The sequence below is a fragment of the Photinus pyralis genome, unplaced genomic scaffold (genome assembly GCF_008802855.1).
Source record: "Photinus pyralis isolate 1611_PpyrPB1 unplaced genomic scaffold, Ppyr1.3 Ppyr1.4_LG1, whole genome shotgun sequence".
Classification (NCBI taxonomy): Eukaryota; Metazoa; Arthropoda; class Insecta; order Coleoptera; family Lampyridae; genus Photinus; species Photinus pyralis.
In genome coordinates, this window is record NW_022170249.1 from 29,584,297 (window position 1) to 29,596,727 (window position 12,431).

Here is a 12,431-nt window from a genome sequence, read left to right on the forward strand (position 1 = left end):
ATAAAGGAATGATCTGTTGTACAAGGAATTGAAATTTTAAAATGAAGTGACTTAATTGCCTGCAGTTCGTGACGATTTAAGATGTTATTTCTATTTTCGATACCTTATATTGCTTCTTTGTTGTGGACGGTTAATTAAGGCTCGGGGAAATTATTTTTAGACTATTAACAAAATAATTGTAGCGACACCAATTCGTTAATTAGTAGTAATTTGTCAAATGTAAGTTAATTATAGTTTTCGGTTGTTACCCACGTTCGTTGTTTCGCCGGTTTAGACGCGGAGAGAAAATCGGTTTGTTGGACAGGATCCTTTTCATAACTTATTTCTAGACCATCATTCATCGACGAGAAAAAATGTATCCGAAGCATTATGGTCAATATGTTACCACTTACTTATTACCGTCATAAGATTTCATTTGCAATCAATGTAATTAACCTTAAAGAGCAAGGATAGTTCAAAACGTCACAGCCGGTCAGTGTGTCGCAGTTGAGTAAAGCTCGGCTGCGGTACTAAGGGTCCCTGGTTCGAATACGGGTTCGGGCATGAATATTTGTAAATATATAGTGGGTTGGGTTGGCAGAGTAGCCTTGGCTGAAACTCCCTTCAAAAAGAAAGGCCAAAAAAATATAATAAAAAATAAAATAAAACATTTTATAACGGTACTTTTAAAATTTTTAAATGTGACCAGTGCCATTATGCATTATCGAGAAATTTTAAAAGAATTCCGTTAAGGATTTCGTACATAATTCAGTGGATATTCACCGAAGGTTCTAACAAGATTAAGAAAAACTTCATGCAACTGTTCCAAGATTCTAAGTAGATTGTAATCATATAAATAAGTTAATAGCATACAGCGTGTTCCATTAAAAAAATAGAACTATCATTCCCCACAACTCTGTGGGCGACCCTGTATATTTAAATTTATAACAGATGTGTAGATTTTTAACAACCGTACAACTTTTACATAAGGTATTTTTTGATAACCCCTGTATATTTTGAAATGGTCGATGACTCCATCTATTGATGTAATGTAACCACGCAATTTTTCCGCGCCGATTGCCAGTGCCTTGATTTGTGGGTGTCGATTCTCACCTTTCTTTTTCCTTCGTAAACCGTATCGAGGTACACGTTGATTCAACAAAGAGCTGAAAGCGTAAGGTAGAACGCATGGAATTCTAATTGCCATCTTCCGAATATATTGATGTCTGGCGATTGGATTTATAATTTGGGAATTAGTTTGGACGGGATCGAGTTTGAAACGCGAATGTTGTTGGAGACCTCCACTTCCTTCTGAAGGGGTGGAATTAAGTACCGTAGCTGATATAGAAGCAGAGTAATCAACTAATTATAAACAAAGCCCTGCAGCTTGGGAGGTTTTTGATTGTTTTCAGGTGGATGCGAGAACTTAGCTCACTTCTTGACGTAGACGTTAAACTTTACTCAAGGTAAGAGTTGCCTATGTTTTACTTGTACTTGGCCCTATACGTGCAACTTTTTGTTCGGAATAACAATTTATTTGTGGAAAGTTGTTTTAAGATTCAGTAATCAGTTTAATCGATCATTATTGACTGGGGATATTTCAAATTCACAATAAAGTTGCTAAGAGTTGTGAGTAGCGTAAGTTATAATTTGGAATACTTGGGGGAATACTTTGTATTTGTTACCAAATGAAGAGACAATTTTACCTTCTGTTGATATTTGGAAATAAACTCGTTATAAGACGCTGGTAACGATAACTTAATTTTGGAAACAATACAACTGTAATATGTTTTTGTACTGTTGTAGAATCCCATAACTGTTATTCCATGAGAACTGTTTGAACTTAATGAATTGCAATGGATCATTGTTTACGCGAAACTAAAAATAAATTAAGAAAATGACATTCAACGCTGACCAAAGTCAAGGAATACTTTTTTTCTGCAAGCCTGCAAAATAATTAAGCATCTGTTTAATAACTGAATTAAACGCGGCGTTAAGTCATGTTAATGACCCTAATGAAGCAATGGTACTTGCGGTACGACCCGTTCTGAATATAAACAACGATCATAAACTGTAATTAGAGTCGATCTAAACGTACAATTGACGAGAGAACACCAGCACTCCTTAACGATTTTCTTCATTATCGATGTAAGAAGTGTAGCGCGCTTTGGCGCACCTTTTGGCTATTGTCCAAGCGCCGATTGTACTAATTAGCTTAACACAGTTTCCCCAGCAAGAGCAATTTGCATATTATGTGGACGCGATAGATCGAGTTTTTTAAGTTATGAATTTTAAACACGTATTTTTCATTCTTACCTCAAAAGGTCATAGCAATAAATAAGTTTCGAAGGTACGTGGCATAATGTTTATTTTGGTACTCGTGAAGCCTGTGGATGTGATGAATAGATCTGCTCGACCATGAAAGATATTCGTAAAATGTGACTTTTAGCGATTTATTCGATAGGATAGCTGTAAAATTATATTACAGTAAAGCTTTTTGTTTAACAATTTTATCATTGCACGTTCTTGAATTGAAAACGCAATTAAAGGTATAGCAACTTTGGTTCTTCGTTTATTGGCATTCACTTTCTGTTTCTCACAATTTGATTCCTTTGTCAATAAATACAGTGTTAATACCAGGTCGTATACCTTTCACTTTTTAGCGCATTTCCACAAAAATTAAAAAAAAATGCGCTATTGTGGCCACTTTGTTCGTCCGTCCGTCCGTCCGGCTGTCCGTCCGTCCGTCCGGCTGTCCGTCCGCTCGTTTTGCGACGCTACTAGTTCTTTATCTTAAGAGCTATTGTTCTACTTTTTTCGCTATTTGGTTCGTTATGGTGTCGAGTCTTGTACCAAGGAAGGAATTTTTTCTGTACCGCTTACAAAAAAAGTTATTTGTTTCATTAGTACAAAAAATGTCAGTTTTCGGGACGAGGAAGATAGTTGCTGGACGACGCGTTAGCGGAGTCCAGCAACCTTCCGAGTCCCGAAAACGCATTTTTTGTACGAATAAAACATAAAATTTTTTCTCCAACCCTCTTTACTTTAAATTATATTCGAGTTTAGATTCAGTTCACAATTTCACTACTAGTTTGAGAACTTCTGCTTTCTTGTCCTCACGTGTCATGTCACTCTAGTTTTTAGGTTAACTTATAACCTATTCGTTCTTACTTCTCACCTCTCGCGACTTTGTAGGGAGCAAATCTAAAGTAGCATGTTCTGCCGTTTCTATAATTTCTGGCGGAGTGCAATAATCCATGTCGCTATCAGTTTCAGTCATTTCTATTGTAGGCATACAAAATTAACATTGTTATATTTTGTATTGAAATAAAAAAAACTTACCATACAGTTTTTTAATTAAAATTAATTGCAATTAACTTTTTCAAATTTTGAATTCAATATGACAGATAATAGTGCAATGGGTCTGAAGTAGATGGCGTTACGCGCGACGGCGGGTTGTATACGTATTACGTATTAAAATTACGTTCATCGAATATGTAAATGACGTTACACATGGTTTAAATAAAAATAGCGAGCGTAAATCATTTTCAATACATGTACATACGTAGAGGTAACATCATTATTTGCATTGAATATGCAAAAATATTTGATTTGTATGTATAGAAATATCTTACAACCTGCAATGTAAAACGATGTCAATGTGACATATCTCCGTGATTGTAATTTTTTAATTGGCCAACTTTCAAGGTCAATTTCTTTTTGGTACTAGGACCAAAAGTATCCACTTTTTGTACAGTTGCCATAGTGATAGCGATTAATCCTGAAAACGCCAACTTTACGTACCGAACACTGTCACAAAATAGCGTCTTATTCAGGTGGTTGGAGAAAAAAGTTATTGTAAAAAAAACAAAAAACCGTTTTTTACATGTTCCATAATTTTACATTTTTGCCGTTTATTAACGATCCTAGAGATCGTTTATAATTTTGCATTGCTATCTGTCATCTGCCTGTTGGTCTGTCCGTCTGTTCCTTTGTCTGTCTGTCCATCTATCTGTCCGTGTGAACGATAACTTTGTTTAGAAATGTTCGATCGCTTTTACATCTCCGTTAGTTATGAACTGAATTGCATGAAATTCAATATGGGCATAGCTTTAGCCATATAATACGCAATGCCAAAAGTTGAATCGAATCGATTCAAAATTCACAGTGCCCTTTTCGCATCTCGACCATTTATAAACCGAATTGCAAACTTTTTTACTTATAAAAGTATTTGAATGAAATTTGATACATAGGCACTTGAAATAAAGGAAAATCAAACGCCATTTTCAAAATTTGGTTTTGCGCATGCGCAGTGCCAACTTTTTTATTTATGGAAGAATTTAAACGAAATTTGATACATAGGCACTTGGGATAAAGGAAAATCAAACGCCAATTTCAAAATTTGGTTTTGCGCATGCGCAGTGCCAACTTTTTTATTTATGGAAGAATTTAAACGAAATTTGATACATAGGCACTTGGGATAAAGGAAAATCAAACGCCAATTTCAAAATTTGGTTTTGCGCATGCGCAGTGCCAACTGTTTTATTTATGGAAGAATTTAAATGAAATTTGATACATAGGCACATGGAATAAAGGAAAATCAAACGCCAGTTTCAAAATTTGGTTTTGCGCATGCGCAGTGCCAACATTTTTATTTATGGAAGAATTTAAATGAAATGTGATACATAGGCACTTGGAATAAAGGAAAATCTAGCGCCAGTTTCAAAATTTTATTTTGCGCATGCGCAGTGCCAACTTTTTATCTATGGAAGCATTTAAGTGAAATTTGATACTTAGGCGCTTGGAACAAAGGAAAATCTAACATTAGTTTCAAAATGTAGGTTTGCGCATGCGCAGTTCCAACTTTCTTATTTAGAAAAGCATTGAAATGAAATTCTTCTCATAAACTGAAATTGAAGTAGCACGTCAAAAATGGATTGCCCATGTGCAACGCTATCTTTCATATTTGTGGCCGGATTTTTACGATTTTAATAGAAGTTGCATCTTACAATAATGGGAAATGAATGCAAGTGGAAATGCGCTTTATGTAAATCGTTTACGATTACTTTTTAACTTGTTTTGTTTGTATTGGAAACACCCTAATCCTAAGTTTTATCTGCGAACATGTCTCCCTTTACGTTTCAAAGATCTGTGGAATGTAATTCGAATCCGTGTCAAAATCTTATCTTTCGTTCCCATTTACTTCTACCATTGAATAAAAACACTATAAGAAGCCTAACGCTTATGGAAGAAAGCGCGACAAATCTCACAAATCCCCTTGCACCCGCATTGGTTGTGACCACCGAACTCTCTTTGCGGTAAATAGGAGGAAAGCAAATTCTCATTCTTCTCAGTTCAAGAATCGACTCTATTGACAGTGTTCCCATTATATTCTCAGTTCAAACTCTGTCGCGCTTTATTTCCACGGGGTTAGGCTTCTTATAGTGTTTTTATTCAATGCTTCTACTTGGCTTAAGATTGTTATGATTTATTCATCAGATTTTAAAGTGCATTTTGAAATACATTGAAGTTTTGGCTTCCGTGTCTAGTGCAGTAGTCGCAACCCTTCGCCCGGACAGCCATAAACGCTGGCGCTCAAGTCTTTCTACCGGCATCGGCCGCCATCTCAAAGGTATTGTAATTTGTGGACAGCGACTGACATTTTAAATCGTCGTCGTCGAGGACCATAATCTATATTTTGCCCCGCAGCGCATATTATAGGAATAGAGGCATTTTCTCTTGACGACTTGTATACAGGAAAGTTTAAAAAACCACGCCCGCAAATGTACATCTGAAAATTGCCGATTGACTCAAACATCTCACCCCTGTGGAGTCGCACCCTGTTAAATAGTACCTAACTAGCGCTTGATACACAAGAAAGTCAACAAAATTGGATGATTAAATAGACCGAGGGTCCGAAACGTTTAGTTTTTGACCATGTCCTTCCTATTCAATTTTGTAATTTTTTTATAAAATTCCTACTCAATCCCAAGAAGAGAGTATAAAAAATGTCGTTCTCGAAGAAATTATAAATTACCTTGGACGTGTGACGAATTTCCGAATTTTTAAAAACTAATTTCATATTCGTGATTTTCATGTTCAAAAACCCCCAGAGTATACCCGAAAACCTATTCAAAGACGTGCCACGAGTCTTTCTAACTTTTGTAGTTGCTGAGAAAAAAATTAAAGAAGAAATGCAAATTTCGCCACTTTTGTGGAGGTGGCTTCCAAACGAAACACGTTGGACTCTCGGTTTACTTACAAATTCTTGTTTTGATCCCCTCTACTACCCAATTTTTTTAGCGCATTTTTGCAAAAATTTTTTTTGTAAAAAGTAGCTTTTAATCTCACTTTGGCTAGCTGGCTGGCTGGCAGTAAATGCGCGCCCGTAGAAAAACGCTTGTAAAAAGACAAGGAGTGTACATGTAACTATCGGGGCCGTGTAATTAAGAACGTTAGGGATGGGGCTACAAGATTTGGAGTCGACGACATCTGGACGCCATCCCCGAGCGTATTATACTAACCTGGAGATTTTTCAGTTTTTATCTATCTTCTTCTACAGTTTTTCTCCGATTGTTTTCAAATTGGTGTCGTCGGGAAGATCTTGTCAACGCTCACAACTCCTGCGTGGCGGAATTTTGTTTTTGTTTCCTAGGGGCGAAATAAACCACCTTTTGCGCGGCGCGCTTCGAGGGGTAGTCGACTTTGGGCGCCCAAAAGTTTCTTACAGCGCGAATCGCGGTCTCTCTTTCTCGTGTCACTAATAGAAGGTCGAGCTATGTGAAGTACCCAAAAGTTGAATACGATTTTATGCCGGGATTTTAGCGAAATCTACCAAAATGGGAATTACGAATGAACGGTACGTCGGAACTGTGTATCGACAAAGGGAATGTGGTAACCCCCGACGAGATCTTACTGATGGTGGAGTCAAAACTTCAAACGCGAATTGCGAGTGCACGGTAAGTGAGAAAATGGTACCGACAAAGTGAACGTGGTAGCTTTCGGCAAGATCTTATTGATGGTGGAGTCAATATTGGCTAATAAAACACTGATCTGCCACACAAAAATGCGCTGAAGTCCCTTCGATCTCACACGAGGACTTTGATAATTTTTTACATACTTATATGTAACACCCTGTATTGTTGTATTTGGGATACAATAGCAAAAACGATAATAATAATCTTACGATAATGACAGATTGACTTCTGAACATGTGTAAGTAGAAATACTTGGAAGTTTATTTTCGCAGTTATTAATCAAATAAAAAACTGTTTGAAGTAGCTTCCGATGCAAAGTTTGTGATTCACGATGTACTTGCACCCGACCGTTTACATGAAAAACTGTATACACTAATATTTGTTTAATTTTTTTTGTATATGCCAACTCTGTTCGCTCGGTTCATGGCTTTGACCGAGCAAAAATGTACCACTTTATTTTTAGGTATTTTGCTTTAGTCAATAAAAGTTTGAACGATTAATATAACTAGTATATTGAAACAGAAAAACCGAATACTTATAGATACTCAAATTTGCATACAAAAGGCAAAAGGCGAACGATCCTTGTGTACAATAGTCAAATAGAAGTCCATTGTTTTCCAAATGCAATGACATTTCGTGCTTGTACAACATCTAACAACAAAAGTAATGCTCGCCAAAATTGTGCATGTCTAACAACACAAAAATTAAATTAAACATCTAGAAGAGCGATTAGCACGATATTTATTAATAAATGTGGGCTTGTACAACACTTTGTGAACTAAACACATCAAAAACCATTGCTTTGTAGAGCACATTGTTTATGTTTATCGTGATCGTTAACTATACCGTAGGCATCCTGCACTTTGCATACTAATCAAATGCACGCAAAGTTTACAATAAACTAAGAGGAGACATTTTTCTTAGGGGATCCATAATTTCCACAACTAATGAGCCCGCAGTATTGCGAAACATTTTCTACACGATTAAGCATGAACAATTGCGATGTAAAACGCTATACAATTACAATTATAACAAACGACTGTGTAACAGTACTGGAAATTTATCATAATTAACACCGATACGTGTTGTCATAATTCCTCGCCGAGATTGGCACATAAATAAATAAACGATGACATCTTGAATTGACACGATACGTAATTGTGTGATGAATTTTCCTTCCCGGTCACGTGAACCCCAAATTGAATAAACATTTATTTGTGCTAAGCTCGTTGGATTAAATAAAAAGAGGGTAGTTTTTCTATATACAAGAAAAAATCAAAAATGCATTTGCTCTATTTTGTATGCGAACATTAAAATTCTAAAAACTTTCTTTCCTATTATATTTATGACAAAAGGAAGCATTTAATTAATTTAACTGGCAATTAACATCTATTGCCGTTCTTCATATGGTAAAGCAGTTTCTCTTGTGCATTTGAGAAAAGAAGCTTTCGCCAGGTTTATCACTTCTAACCATGAACCTTTTCTGAGAAACGACCCTTTTATCTCCCTCCTGATGGTGGAGACTGAATGGGGTGGGAGCGGGAAAACATTTTGGGTAATATAGAGGATAATTATTACGTTTTGACCATGTTTAAATATTCGATGTCTTTAAGTTGGGCGCTTCGTTACGAAGTGTCGTGCCTTTCGGCATTTGCGTTGAGTTGTCTTTCGGCCGACGCTACCGTAAATAGCGCTGCAATTAATTCGCCGTTTGTAACCGTTCCCGTCAAGATATTTGAATTGTCTTTGTTGCGTGCGAAAGCTCTTGTCATTAAGCCATTATTAGTGAAGCTTCTTGTTTCCTCTGGTAAATTATAACGAGCATTAAAACTGCAAAGCAATGCAGGTTGACGCCGTTATCAGGTTGATAAGCGACCTTGATACCGACCTGAGAAATTCCCATTACCAATAAGTGTTACTTGGACTACCGATTTTAGAAATTTCAATCCAGATAATTAGGTAAATGAAATTAACAGTAGGTAAATAAATGTGATGCAGTAAACGTCATTCCACATAATTGTGTGCGGGGTATCAAAATAAGCACTCTTAATTGATTTGAATTTTGGGACCAATTACAGATTTTTAGGACGTTCACGCAATTAATTAAGAAATCTTTAATGTTTAACGCTTTCGTATTTGGTACGCCTTATCGGTTGGGAAAATCGTCGATCTCTACATGGTGTAGCCGAATTTTGTAAGATAAAGCAGTTGCTTAGAGGGGGATCTTTATGCCTTTTGCATCTTCGCAAATTATGTTCGTAAGTACCGTAGTTTTTCAGCTTTTTTGTAAATGTAATTTGGCAACCATACCATATTTAAATCATTGACCTTTTTTTTCATTAATTATAAGAGGGGATATTGTTTTGCTTTGCTGCATTTGCTTTCCCCTCGGCTTTCCCGTATATACCGCTACCGAATCCGATTACTATCTACTGTTCCGGTTTAGGGAAATTGCTGTGCGCTTTAAACATTCACCAGTAGCCAACCGCCGCTTGCCCTTTAAAATTCCTGGAGGAACCGTTTGTTAAATACGTCAAATATTTGCAAAATATGCATCGAAGATTGCATAAGTTCCCACCATTGAAAAATACGCTTTAACCAATCGTTAGGTCGACGGTTTTATTAGTGAGTGATTCAAAAGAACAGTCCGTGTTTGGGTAATGACTTATGCTATCGCTTTAAAATTTTAAGTGCTGCTATGTCCCGCAATGCTCAGTTAAACAGATGGCAACATTTCCCGTTATAATAGAAGTCGACGCAAAGGAATATAATGCTTTTTGCATTTCCATGTTCTGTTCCGTTCGTATACGACAGTTTACTGTATGTAGAAGAGACAAAAATTTATGTTTTAAACCATACCAAATTTTGACTCGTTCGGAGACGTAGTTTTCAACGCAACATTTTGTAAGTTCATTTTGGTTCATCTGCTGTCCCTTTCCTTGTGTATCCATAGCGTCCCCAAGCGGTATTGACATTTATTTTTGAATTGGCAAGATACAAGTTCAGTTTAATAAAAATTTTCAGAGACTTCCGAACAAAATAATCTAATAGAAAAATTCACTATCAATGCATTTACTGAGACATTGCCGCTAATTTAGGTAGAGCTTAGGGGAATGGTCTATTTCCACAAAGACCATAAAATTCAGACTATCCTTTATGTGAATAACCACCAAAACGAAACTCGTTCAGAAGTGTTTATATCATCCGATTTTAGTGCGTGATGACGGAAAGCCGCTCCCAACAAAATACTAAATTTTATTATGAATATATATTTAAACATCCTTTCCGGCGGTAAATATTACCTAACAAATATTTCACGACAAGATCAGAACGATTCCACAAATTAGTACACAAAAAGTGAGATCACTAATTACTCTTAGAAATGATGCCTAGGAATTCCGCTAGCGCCGACAGTTTTGACCCACGTAGGAGAATGTCGTTTCCTGTCCCAATTTTCTAAATGTAATCCATTTCTAATAACACCATATCATGCATGACACGCTCACTTCAATCTGAATCAATTGCCACTTTTGCTTCAGGCTACTACTCAAAGATATAATTAAATCAATTGAAAGAAAATCACTTAAACCATTTAAGTATCGGTAAAAAATGCGCACACTGGTTTTACCCACGTCAAAACGTGAACATTTGTACGGGGTTTACTTATAAGGTTCGCCATTTCGGTACCTGCAATTGTTAAATAAAAAAAACACAAAACTTTACCTTTTTTAGATGTTTGTTGACCCATTTTGTAAAGGTTTTCTTTTGAATGGCGTCTCGTTCGTCTGTAAAACAAAAAAATTCGTGTAAACAAGTTAATTTTATAAATGACATCAAGAAAAAAACATATTACACAACATAACACTGTCAGTAACCTTCATAAAACTAGGTCTTAGAGTACCAGGTGAGGTAAATGACTATTTAATATGCATTATGTATAGAATAAAACTGCGAGCAAAATTTGGCACCTTGACCCATGCTGTTTGTAAACTTGTAACGACTGAAGTATGACGAGGAAGCTGGTGCAGTCATAGTTTAGATAAACGGTTTGCAAAAGATTGCATTCTATCGATTCTCTGTACTAAGCGGAAACGAGTGACGTACAAACAGTCCCTAATGCCTTTGGCCAACCTAGGATCAATCCTATCTGCACAATTATGGGGATTGACTTTTGTAAATTTCCCGATTGAGACATGACAGTTTTCTCCCACGTTAACAAACGACGTCACTATTTGTGACTAGGTATACAAGTGGAAGATTGAAAGTGGTTTAAATGCACGCAATCACAAAACACCCCTTAACAAATTCTAGACTAATAATAAACAAGTTAACATGTCAAACTTGATAATGGTGTAATTCATCCTCTCCCGTTCGAACACATTCCAGACAGTAACTAACTTGTAACAGTTGCCCAATATGTTAAATCTTCCAAGCATTAACAGCCAGACAGATTGTCATCGGCGATTAAAATGTACAGACCATATTTTACTGTGATTAAGCATGTACTGGAAAATGTAATTTCGATTTTGCCGCCTGTCGAGCAGAAATTTAGCATGTACTTTTGCAAATGAAAACTCCTGTTTTCTTACATACCGCCGAGTTTATGGTTCATTTCAATATCAACGACCGATTTCACATGTCTTCCGGAAATTTAATTTTATAATTGGCTTTCTAGTACATCACTAGGATTAGGAATAGAACAGACTCCGATGTAGTCATTTCACTTCAAGAAAATAATGCGTAAGGGGAGAACAACGAGATATACAAAACAAGAAATAGAAAATTGGCAAATCATTTTCCTGCCAAATTAATTTATACAGCATTCCCAAATCGTTTCATGATATCATATCGACAAAAAACGGCCGATGGATGGACAAAATGACCACACAATTTTGCAAAATATTCTTCTAGAAGCCAAACTTAAAATGGTAAAATCCAAATTTCAAAATACTCGCTCACTTAAAAGATACGGGGGAAAATAAAAAAGTACCTATTTCAGTATGACCATTTGTTTTTTTAGTTAAGACATACAGAAAAATGAAAGATTTTAGAAAAACTCAAACCAATCTTTTTTAAATGTTTGTGTATTTTTTTTATCCTTTTTGAATCTTTTGTTAATATCATCTTTGGTGTGTTATATTTTTTTAAAGAGAATTTAATACCCTATCTTTTTAAAATTAATTTATATAGGGTGTTTCATTTAATAAAATGAGGTTAGGTCCGATAATTTTTTTACCTGACTCCATAACAACAATCATTGAACATGAAAATACCAAATTTCCAGTGTGAAACATTCCAACTACAATTCTTATTAGCCGGATAATAAAAGTGATCAGAATATCACAACATTTTCTGTGTATGTTCTTTAGGTGAAACACAAATGTGAAATAGTTGTTAATACGACCTTTGAAACGAACGAACGTTATGCGCTTCTGAACATTGCTACTTCGTGTATGTGTATATAGAAACTCGTTC

At 35.9% G+C, this 12,431-nt stretch overlaps 1 protein-coding gene across 1 annotated transcript in view; it reads right to left on the minus strand.

Moving 5' to 3' along the window:
- The window catches only part of LOC116159484 (microtubule-actin cross-linking factor 1-like), a 107,744-nt gene that overhangs the window by 81,682 nt on the left and 13,631 nt on the right, over nt 1-12,431 (minus strand). Inside the window, exon 3 of the mRNA XM_031472466.1 lies at nt 10,680-10,741. Within this exon, the coding sequence (XP_031328326.1) occupies nt 10,680-10,741 (62 nt within the window). The remainder of the gene's footprint in view (nt 1-10,679; nt 10,742-12,431) is intronic.